We start from the raw sequence: 12,659 nt of genomic DNA, 5'->3' as shown, positions 1-12,659 counted from the left end.
CTGAAATTTAAACGAAAGCCAAGTGTTCCAATGAATTGAAACTTTTCTCAAGACGTAATTCATTCAAGCTTATATTAAACCTACTTTTCCTTCTTTTAAATTTTTATATTATTATTATTATTTATAATACAATATGTACCAAAAAAAAAGTAACAAGTCAACGACCAAAAGCTGAACCACTACCATTTAAAATATATTTTAATCGATAAGTGCATCTTTAATACCTATTCTATTCATGACAAATCTAAATTCATGTAATTCCATTCCTCAAGACCGATTTCTGTGAATCTCAGGCACCTTTGACATTGACTGATGCTTTTAAATCAGTCTTGAAATACCAGATTTACTTTCTTTTACCCCAAGATCCATAAATTACTCTGCCAGATAAAAAGTTGACCTCAAATAAAATCTCAGCAAAAAATAAAGCAAAAAAAAATTGATCACTAAAGATCGCAAGTTAAAAAAAAAACAAGCCGTCAGGGATTGATTGGTTGGTGATGTATCACGAGGACACAACTGCAAGCCTCAATGACTGTGATTCAACGAGCATGAAGCAACCGGCGAGTGAGTACGTCTTGGAGGTTGCTATGGCACTGTTTGGTATGGTTTGGCTGTTGCGTGTTCGCTCGGAGATGCGTCGTTGCTCAAAGTGCCGACGCGAAGAACTGTTGACAGATCAACAACAGCAGCAGCAGCAACAGCAGCATCACCACCAACAGACACATCCACGTCACCACCATCATCATCAGCAACAGCAACAGCATAATCAGCATCAATCACTCTCCCAAACGACCAGCTTGATTCAAACACCAGATGACGGCATCACAATGTCATCCGTCAACACTCTGTTTACTTTGGATACTCCCGGAGCGACTGGACCCACTGGAAGTTACTGCGAAGTTCACGGATACGTTGCGCCCAAAGAAGGTACAATCAATCTGATTACTCATTATAAATTCTGTTCTTACCTTATAAACTTGGTCCAACTCCTTTAGCGCTTCCTTTCTTCATTTATTATCTTGGTCAAGATTATCAATTATAACTTTACACATTCAACGAAATATATCACGTTAACGCGATAACTTGTGCAAATTTCCAAAACCGATAAGCAGTTCGAACACTATTCCATCGACGTACTTATCTATGCCTATAGATATGAATCTATATATATAGATAGATTTATACCTACTCTACATGCAGGTACACATTCTCAGTTGCTTGTTATACTTATTATGGGAAGCATCTGCGTAGTTATGGTACACTTCAATAATATACGCTCTACTCGCAGATGGTGCGGTTAACGAGCCGGTTGTGACGACGTAAGCTCGCCAAATTTTAAACGCCCGAAACTTTGCATCACTCTTTCGTTAATTAATATAATACCCTTTTTAAAGTAGAATATTATTACTATTTATCATATTATAATTAATTAACTTATTTTTGACTTATTTAACACCCTGGATTACGGATAAGTTTCGGCGTAAAATCACTTCTTAATTGTTATTCCTACCGAATAAAAATTTACGGCTTTTTGATTTTAAAATACTGCCTATGAAATTTTTAGATCCATTTTTTTAGCATTCTTGCACTTTTTATTATTTCCGGTAAACAATTTGACTTTTTTTTACTTAAAAAAATTTTCATTGAAATATCGTTTACCCAAAAGTATTAATCAAATTTTTACTCATTCTAAATTATAAACTTTTTTTCTTATAAAACATATTTTAAAAATATCAGTTACTGTTTTTTGCAATAGAGCAGATGTTCTCATGAAAAAAATATACGGAAAGTATATACGTAACGTGTATGAATACATATAAAAAATGTATATTCACATATATCTATTTTATACGTATTTTTAGTGAAAACGTATTAAAAATTTTTTTTACGTATCATATATGAAAATCATTTTAATTTCATTTCTGTTGAATTTATTCGTTCGTTAAAAAAAAAAATTGAAAAATTTTACAAAAATTGTTTAAAGGTCAATAGCTTATTCAAGCTGTTTCAATCAACTTTCAATATCAATCGCTCATGTTATTTTCTTAAATAAACGAATATATCCAACAAATCGAAATCATGATTATTGAGTTATTTAGCTCTTACATTTCAAAAACTTTTTCATTTCCGTATAAAAATAGTAAATCAAAATTTTTTTTTCAACTACAAACCAATTCAATATTCAAAATACATACATACTTATAATATTTCCGTATAAGTTACCCAAATAATATGTATTCGCACTATTATTATTATCTAAAAATTTCAAAAACTCGCTTCCAAAAAATGTAAAGTTGAACAAGTTTGTTAATTAGAGCATCAATATATTTAAATAAATACGATTTTCATTAATGATTCATCTAAGAAAATTAATTATTTACTTTTCGATGAAATATATAACTTACTCATAAGATTTCAAATATCTTGAGCATAAATAATAATAATAATAATGGAGGTTTTACTTGTATCACCTGGGCAGTGTTTTACAAGGGAGGGTGGGGTATTATTTCTCACTTCCCTTTGTTACACAACACACTTTTTTCCCAGCTCTACTTTGTATTTACTTCCATCATTATTATCACTTCATTATACTCACTACTTCTTTTGACCCCACCCCCCTGCATGTCGGGATTTTTTCATTCCCAACACACACTTCTTAATGCGGCTGTGGACCGACTTGTGTCTTCTGTACCGCATTCACCCTGGTCCTTACCACTCGGGTATTGGAACAGAAACATGGGGAAACCACAGAGAAAACCCATGTTAGTACAGTCGGAGCTGGGTTAAGTCTACAGTGATTGATAAGAAATTCTTCTTTATCGACCACTGGAGCATTAGGCCCCTATCCTAGTGTGCAGAGATCCCTCGCGCTAGCCAACGCTGACTAGAGTGATCACTCATTCAAGTTGTTGCTTAAATGGGTGATCACCCAAGTCAGACGTGTGCCGCCCGGCTATCTCTGCCACATCCAGAGGCTGGCAACATTAACGCACATATTTTTATTTATAATCACTGAAAAATATTGGTGCGTGTCGGGATCGAACCCGGGTCCCACTCTTTCGAAAAGCGGGCACCGAACCGACCAGGCTATTGCCAGCCTCTCTTGAGCATAAATATTTTTTATCATGCTGTATATTACTGTGAATTACAATGTTCAGGCAAGTTTTATGAAATGCAATAAAGATCATTATATCTGACCGTTAAACTTTCACATTTAATTGCTACACAATAACAGTAACATCTAATCCCATAAACAAAGAAACCAGAAAATATGTTTACTGCATAATCTTAGATTAATTTAAATCCACTCTCGACAGTGCATGCATTAAGTCATTTGTTGTCTACTTCCACTTACAGAGTTTTCCTCATCCTCTTACGTGTTAGTGAATACGATATTATATTTGATCTCATTGTACTTGAACGTTAACATACGTACTGCCGGTATGTACAAAGTCCAACCTATTCAGCTTACGCAGCCTTCTGAGATACATCACGCGAAGCTCCAACCCCTTGACGAGCTTTTATAACTATATGCTTCACGCATTACTTTATCATTCTCACTATAGTACACTTGTGTTATAAACTATGTATAGACACTTTTACCTATATATATATAAACATTCCTATGCATGAAATATATATTATATATTATATGAAATATCTTACACGTGATACATTGGTGTCTGTATAGTAGTTCTATCTCCAATATAGCTCAGCACAACTGTGACGAGTGAAATTAACTTGAGCCAACTTTACTATTGTTACCCAGCAAAACTCTTCTGACATGAGTCTGCTGGTACAGCTTCATCATCTCTCACTCTCTCCCTCTATTCCCTTTTTACTTTGCTTTCCAACAATAACTGTAACAGCAGTAGCTAACACCATACTCTTGTATACATAGTTTTGTTCACTATTTGCTGAATAAGTACAGCAAGCCCTTCAAACTTCTATTAACAATCGACAATATTTTTTTTTCTTATTATGATTGGGAGCACTCGCGACCTCAATTAAATAAAATAAATTTATAAATAAAATACATTTGAATTCATTTTTTTCTCCAGTCTGTCATTCTATCGTGCATCCAAACAGGCTCATTATTTTTTCAACGCATATTTACTCGACGGAAGTTAACAAGCTCTCGCGAGACTTGTTAAATATTTTATGGTATAATGTTCAACTCTCTTTACGTCATTCATATTTGTTCTGTTACAATTTATTAAGAATACAACAATTATAAATATTTATTTAAGCTTAATAATAATAATAATAATAATTATAAATCTGAATTTTTTTATTGGCTGTCCAGTCTATTGCACGAATTTTTTAACTAATTATTTATCTAATAATTTATAATATCGTTCGCCTGTATTCCCTCCAGGCATAAACGATTTTAAAATTCGTATATAAATTTGTCATTAAAGGTAAATTTGACTGAAAAAATAATTCGGACGGCCCAGACCAGGACTCGAACCTGGATCTTTTAGTATTGCGCCAACTGCTCTTCTCTTAAGCTATCCGAGACACTGTCCAGAATTACCATTCAGTCACCTCTTAATGACGAACTACGAACTTTAATTCTATTTACTTGACTCCTGTCAATACATTTTTAAAGCCATCGATATTTTTATACAATATATTTTCTGTAGACTGGTTTTTATAATACTATAAATCTGAATTTTTTTATTGACTGTCCAGTCTATACAGGCGAACGATATTATAAATTATTAGATAAATAATTAGTTAAAAAATTCGTGCAATAGACTGGACAGCCAATAAAAAAATTCAGATTTATAGTATTATAAAAACCAGTCTACAGAAAATATATTGTATAATAATAATAATAATAATAATAATAATAATAATAATAATAATAATAATAATAATAATAATAATAATAATAATAATAATAATAATAATAATAATAATAATAATAATAATAATAATCAATAAAATTATAACAATATCAATAATAATAATAATAATAATAATAATAATTATTATTATTATTATTATTATTATTATGTTATTAAATGCTCAGGGGGGTTGTCCCCGGAGTCCGATTCTCCGAGGGCCCAGCCTGAGCTCCATCCATTACTGCTGTACCACTCCGCACAACAAGGCGGTTAGTGATCACAGCAGGCCAAAGTCATTTTCCTAAGTAGACGGAGGGAACCTAGTATGACAGCCTTCTGCATCCTGACCGCCAAGAATTCAGCTTTTGATGAGCAAGCTGGAACTCTGGCAAGTGAGGATACAAAAGACTGTTTCATCCCTCCGAGGACGCCAACAATCAGGACGACGAGCTTGACACGGTAACCTGGGTAAAGTTTGCCAATTTCAAACAGGAGATCCTGATATATCTGTCTTTTGTGCTCTTCTTTGGCTGAGATGTTGTATTCAGCCGGGGCCGAGAACTCAATGACATAAATGTCACGAGTAGCCTTGTCGAAGAGCACAATATCAGGTTTGTTGTGATCTATCCGCCGAGTTGTTGCAAACGGCATGTTCCAATAAATTTTGCAACTGTCATTCTCAACAACCTGGGGAATATCTCCTGGCAGATAAGGCAGCACTGGTGTCATATCAATACCGTAGCGGTGACGAAGATAGTAGTACAGTACTCTCAGGGCAGCATTGTGACGCTGGATATATGCACCTCTCGCCAGCACAGGACATGCTGACAAAAGGTGCATGAGCGTCTCCGGGTGTTGTTTACACATCCTACATGACGTGTCCGGGAGCTGCACCTGGAGCACCTTGCTACGGTATTCTAGAGTGTTAATGACACCATCTTGGCAAGCAAATATGAACCCTTCAGTCTCGGACATTAGGCCAGCTGACTTTAAGAAGGAAAACGTCAGCTGGGTGGACAAGCCATGATCACGCACGTGTTTGAAGAACACGCTGTGCATGGACTTGTCCATCAGTTCGCCTAGGAGTAGTTTTTCCTCGGCGTTCCTGATGACGCTCTTGAATTCCTCCTTTCGGAGTTCCATAAGAGCGTTTATCTCTCCAAGACCAAGGGTTCTTGCTGCATATATAGCTGCCTTATACAAGAACGACCCCTTATGCGCATTCTCATGTTTATGAACAATTTGCATAAGAAAGTCATCCTCGTCTGCAGTGAAATTGACAACTTCGTGTGTTAAACCCAGGACCAAACGATCATGCAGCCGCTCCAAACTCTGCAGACCTCTCCCACCGATGGACCGGGAGAGGTATAATCTGGCGACTGATGAATTGGGGTGCATGCTCCGGTTCATGTTGATAGTCTTACGGGTTTTGATGTCGAGATCTCGCAGATCCTTTCGGGCCCATTTTAAGACACCGAAAGAGTATAGTAAGACTGGGACAGCGAGCATGTTAGTGGCGGAGACTTTATTTTTGCCGGAAAGTTCGGAGGACCAGATTTTCCGGAGTCTCCTAACATACTCGCTACGGAGAGTTGCTTGGACTTCGGAGACCGCATGCATGCGGTGCTCTTCCATTCCTAGATATCTATACAACTCTCCGGTATCTAATTGTCTTAAGATGCTCCCATCTACCAACTCGACATCATCACTCGTATCAGAGCACTTACCCCTCGCCAGATGTACGACCGCACACTTGTCCAACCCAAAAGACATTCCGACATCCCGCGTGTACTCTGCTACGATGTTAAGAGCCGCCTGTAGATGATCTTCATCAGCACTATATAGCTTCAGGTCATCCATATAAAGCAGATGGGTAATCGAGTATTTTCGATCACCCGGAGGCCCCACAGAGTACCCATGGGTTTTACGGAGAGCAACAGATATAGGCAGCAGTGAGATGCAAAACAGCAGAGGGCTTAAGGAATCACCTTGGAAGACCCCTCGTTTGTACTCTACAACTCCGGTTATGTGCAATGCGTTTCCACTTCCAATGTAAAAACGCGTTCGCCAGAGCTGCATTGTACGCCGAATGCATTCCACTATTTCAGGATTGACCCCCAGGCATTTGAGGAGATATAAAATCAACTCATGAGAAGTTGAGTCAAATGCCTTGCGATAGTCGATCCAGGCCATTGACAGGTTGCGTTGATAGTAGATCGCATCTTGTGTGACACATCGATCAACTATCAAGTTCTCTTTGCATCCTGACAGGCCTCTTTTGCTGCCACGCTGTTCATATATCTGTTGCCATACAGGTTCTATCTCCTGCAAAATACGGTTGTTTAAAATTTTTGTAAAAATTTTATAAACCGCATTCAAGCAGGTGATAGGCCTGTAATTCTTTGGGTCAGACAAGTCACCTTTTTTTGGTATCAGTACGGTTCGCCCTTCCACGAGCCAGTCTGGAATCGGTTCGTCAGCTCTAATGTACGATGTAAATATACGGGCCAGATGGAGGTGGGTAGAAGTAAACTTCTTCCACCAAAAGACATTTATGCCATCTGGTCCCGGAGCAGCCCAATTTTTGCTTCCATTTAGAGCTGAACGAACTTCATTCACACTGACTGCAGGGCTCTCTTCATCAGCATTCTGTCTACGGTGTTCCCGACAGAATGCTTTAAAGTCTTGCAGAGCTGGAGTATTGGCGTTCACGTTTGGTTGATCTCCATACAACTCAGTCCAAAAAGCTTCCACCTGCTCAGGTGTTGGATAATTCCCGGTAACATCGGTCTTTGGTGTCAGAAAGCGTGAAGGGCTGGATCGAAACAACGAGTTGTCGACCAACCGCTTCAGCCTTTTCTCTAGTGACTTTTTGGCAGTCACTAGAGCCCGCAATTTATTGAGAGACTCTTCCTTGATGACAAGAAGAGTACTCTTATTCAGTGTGTGATGACGCCACCGAAGTTCAGCAGCAATGCGCCGAATTCGGGGCGTGTATGCTCTTTGAGTTGTTTCAAACTCAATCACACACTGAATGCGGGAGACCTGTTTCCGGGATCTGTCAATTTTGAGTCCAAGTTGTGAGATGCGCTGTCTCAACCTTGCCTCGATCGAGAGACAATGTCTCTCTCTCGGAAAAGCCGAAACTGCTGCACCATACACAACCTGGCTCACAGTGAGCAGGGTGGAATCCTCCAGGATGTTTGCACGGAGATCTTCATTTACCGCTTCTAGCTGTTGTTGGGAGTAAGTTATCTTTTTAGATATACTTACTTGCCGTCCTATAAAGGGATTGTTGTCATCCAAGGAGGAACGGCGTCGCTCTTGGTGTAATTGCGCCGGAAAGGAAAGTCTATTAGACTGCCTTCTATCCGGCACAAGCGATCTTCTATTACGCCGAAGATAAGCGGCATAATTACGCAGGTGTTTAGGCGTAAAATGCTCTAGCTCCGGATGCATATCACTCCAAAGAGTGTGCATCCGGGCCATATAACCGCTCACCCCCGGCTCGCTACGTTGGTAGCACACCAAGAGGTCGACTCGTAGTTCCTCCGTCCACTTAAAGTAAGTCCTTAAAGCGCCAGGGTCGTCATCGTTCATCGGGTCCGGCGTGCTCCTCCCACCTGATGAATGGTCCTCATCCGAAAAGGACCGGTTGTAGGGAGCACTTCTGAGATTACGTCTTGTTGTAACTCAGTATTTCAATGCAGTGGGTAGTTGGCCCACTGCATCGGCTACGTCGTTCGCCTACAGACCTGGTGTTATGGTCTGCGTTTCCCGCGATGCGCCGCTTGGAGGCCACGTAGCAAGCACCGCTTGCTTATTATTATTATTATTATTATTATTATTATTATTATTATTATTATTATTATTATTATTATTATTATTATTATTATTATTATTATTATTATTATTATTATTATTATTATTATTATTATTAATATAATTATTATTATTATTATTATTATTATTATTATTATTATTATTATTATTATTATTATTATTATTTAAAAATAAAATATTTTTATATAAATTAATAAATTAAATAATTAAATAATAATTATTTGAGGCGCGCAGTAGCCCTATCAGATCCGGCCCTTGCTTACCAAACCATTGGACCGGGTTCGAGTCCGGCGTACACCAATGAATATTTTCAATATTTAAGTGTATTATTCTGCTCAGCCCAAAAAAATAAAAACGAGTTCCAATCTCAAAAAGTTTACCCCCTACCGTAGTCGCTCATGACCTTAGTAGTTTATGCGACTTTAAACAAATTAAAAAAAAAAAAAAAATTATTATTTAAAAATAAAATATTCAAAACTCAACAATAAATAAATAAAATAATGAAGTGTACGTATATTAATGTAATCCCTCTCCCCTACTTATTTAAATTTGTATTTGATACTTTGCCGACAAACATTAGAAGAATTTTTTCTACAAATATTAAAACAAAACCCTCCATCAGAGTAAAGTAATATTTATCCCAAGCGGATTAAATGAATAAAAAATTATTTACTCAATATTGAAACCACCGGGTTTCAATTAAAACCACGGAACAATATGCACCGCGAATTTTTCAGTGAACATCAACTTATCGAAAATTTATTTTTCTCTTTACCATTTATTGGCAATAAAAAAACTATTTTTGCAGTGGACTGTATCGAGTATTCTATGAACACTCAAAGGCCATTTTATTCGGTGTAAAATTGATTTTTTTTGTAAAATATTTTTCTACAAATAAATTCTGTTATATACAAATAAATTTTCTGTTAAAATAATTTTTCCACGGACATGAATTGCTTTCAAAAATTTTTTTTAAATAAAATAAAAAAATTTAATGTTACCGATCACATTTACTTAAAGAAAGTCTACTTACATTTAAGTTAGTCTTTTTTTAATTCAGTATCCAGTCAGACAGAATAACTGGAACACTATATGGTCAATGTGATGTCACCGACTAGACCTTTGTAAAACAGTGGTTCTTTACAGCGGAAGCCCGAGGCGTACTCACGGTATCGCACTTTAAAGCTGAAAGCATGTTCGTGTTGGCTTGGTTCGTTCCCACTAGCTCAGCTCAGCTTGTCTACTAAATATATATGTCTTATAAACTACTACCACAAGCTTTTTCTTGTGTATAATATTGCTTTGGAGTTTATTATATGCCAACCACCTTCGCACAGTTGTGACCTCTTTCAAAACAACCAAATCCACCTACATATTCTACACAACATGTCCACTCTATAGCTTTCAACCTCGTTTCTTGTCATTTACTACTTAACTATTTTTACTTCCTTTTTTACTACGTCGTTCATTTTTGTTAAAAACATTTCTTGTCCATCTGCACAATTTATGGGAAAATTTTAATCCACTTTTTTTGTTTACTTTAATCTATCTAATACATTAGTGTATTAATAAATCAATAATGTTTTACTTGCTGATATAAAGTTAAAAAATTATTTTATTAAAAAATAAACACTTGACTGTTATAAATATAAATACAATGATTGAAGTTTATCTTTTTTCATGAAAATTACAACTCTGTTAATAATATTTCATTCTATTTGTTTGCTGTACGGAAATTGAATATTCTTTGTCTAAAAAATGAATAGATTTGTGAGTCAATAGATGAATTTTTGAAAAAAATACGAGACTTTTTTTTCACCAAAACAACAGAGTAGCGGTACTGTGGATAAAAAACCGCGGATAAAGTTAATAAACAAATAAAAATAATATAAAAGTTAGATTACTTCCGTGTGGTAAATTTATAAAAACGATTACGAATGTTGTAATAAATAGCCCAGGAAATTAGAAAGCTTTACTATCTTCAGCAATCACTTTTTAACTCCTTTCTTTTATTCATCCTTTTTCTTTTTATTTGTCTTCTACAGCTTCTCTATTAAGCTAATATTTTTTTTTTTAAACTTTCATTGCTTACGTATACATTGAAAATAACGGCTCTCTATTCGGCGAATTTAATTTTGGTGTTACGCCATAAAATCGTGTTATTACATTTTTTTATTATAAAACCTTTTTCCCGGTGAAATGAGCATACCTATTTTTCTTCACCCTTCTCACTTACTCTCACTTTCTTCGTCTCGTTGGTAGCTTAGTAAACGTTGTAAATTTAAACGGTAAACTACCAGTTGGAAGTGTTGTAGTTAATGTTAAAAAAAAAGTTTAAAACAAAAATACCTCTAAAAAGTATACCTACAATAAGATAGAATGAGACGATTCTACAGCGGTATAATTACCAACGGTTAACTTCTTGACATATGATAAAATCAAGTGTACACTGTGAAAATTTTAATGTCCATTAGCATGAGGATGATTATGAAAAGTTTTAATAATTCAACGTGGGATATTCATTCGTAATTTGCTTACATAATTAAAGACTGAAATTAGCTCATCTTTTTTATTAGTTTTTGACAATTTTTTTTCCGTCAATAATATCAGCTGGATGAAATTTAATCATTATTTACTGAAAAACGGTACGTCTTTATGATAATACTTTTAAGTAATTATTTAAATAACTTAATTTTGAGAATTTTTAAAAAGATACAAATTTTATTAAGACTAAATTTTAACAAAAGAAATACGATATTATTTTACGAGCTTCAATACATAGTTTAAAAATTTATTATTAGTTACTTTATTGAAAAGTTGTACGAAAATATACAACTTTGCCATAGACATGATAATTTGTTTGAAAGTGATGAATCTTTGACCTTAGAAACAATTATTATTTCCGGAGAGTACAAAAGTTAAATTGAAATTGATGTTATCAGTTTTCTTATAATGTTCCAAGACTTATTTTTAACTTCCTGCTAAGGAAATTGAAAATTTTCGAAAATCGAGAAGTTATTGGTTTTACCCCGTTTTGTAAAAATTGAATTCTCATCAGATATTGACGTTCTGAGGTCCTAGAAAGCTTCCCTGACTACTCTCGCGAGGGTGTCACTATGTCTGTATGTATGTGTGTGTGTAAGTATGTAAACCTCCTATAACTTTTGAACGGTTTGACCGATTTCATCGCGGTTGGCGCCATTCGAACGGGCTTGACCGAGTTTAGATTTTGAATACAATTTGGTCGATTCAAACCGGTAGATTTTGAGAAATTTCAAAAAAATTACAAAAAAAAATTAGTAAAACAGTTCACCCTAAAGGCCATCCCTGCAACTTCCCGCTAATTCCATACCTGTGCGCTTAAAATTGTACTTATGACGTTTTTGATATTTTTGAGCTCAAAATATAATTAATGTGATATTTTGAGCTCGCTGAGCTCAAAGAGATAGTATTTATTACTACGCTTTATTTGTACTCCTCTCGGTTTTTACAAGGCTGATTCCTCTTTTTCTCCTAGCTCTACGCTTTTTCTATTTCTCATATTGGACCTTAGCAAGTCCCACCCGACACTTCATTTTTATTTTAATTTTTTGCGGCTGTGGACCGACTTGTGCTTTCTGTACCGTATTCACCCTGAACCTCACCTCTCAGGCTGTTGGAACAGAACCATGGGGAAACCACAGAGAAAACCCATGATAGTACAGTCGGAGCTGGGCTAAGTCTACAGTGATTGATAAGAAACTCTTCTTTATCGACCACTGGAGCATTAGGCCCCTCTCCTAGTGTGCAGAGATCCCTCGCGCTAACTAACGCCGACTAGAGTGGTCACCCATTCAAGTTGTTGCTTAAATGGGTGATCATCCAAGTCAGACGTGTGCCGCCCGGCTATCTCTGCCACTTTCAGAGGCTGGCAACGTAACGCACAAATTTTTATTTATAATCACTGAAAAATAGTGGTGCGTG

The 12,659-nt window shown here is 35.9% G+C and overlaps 1 protein-coding gene across 10 annotated transcripts in view; it reads left to right on the top strand.

Moving 5' to 3' along the window:
- Positions 1-12,659, top strand: part of LOC123258506 (disks large 1 tumor suppressor protein) — a 308,892-nt gene that overhangs the window by 137,604 nt on the left and 158,629 nt on the right. For 4 of the 10 annotated variants that reach the window (XM_044718599.1, XM_044718591.1, XM_044718575.1 and 1 more), the window contains exon 1: positions 118-927. The exons of 1 other annotated variant lie outside the window; for it this stretch is intronic. In XM_044718599.1, coding sequence (XP_044574534.1) covers positions 498-927 — 430 coding nt within the window. In that variant the 5' untranslated portion in view covers positions 118-497. Of the gene's footprint in view, positions 1-116; positions 928-12,659 lie in introns of those variants that run through there. 5 more of the 10 variants (XM_044718608.1, XM_044718584.1, XM_044718629.1 and 2 more) reach the window with 5 other exon arrangements.

This window comes from Cotesia glomerata, linkage group LG1 (assembly GCF_020080835.1).
Source record: "Cotesia glomerata isolate CgM1 linkage group LG1, MPM_Cglom_v2.3, whole genome shotgun sequence".
Classification (NCBI taxonomy): Eukaryota; Metazoa; Arthropoda; class Insecta; order Hymenoptera; family Braconidae; genus Cotesia; species Cotesia glomerata.
Note: the sequence above shows the minus strand (reverse complement) of the source record. Positions and strands in the feature narration are given on the sequence as shown.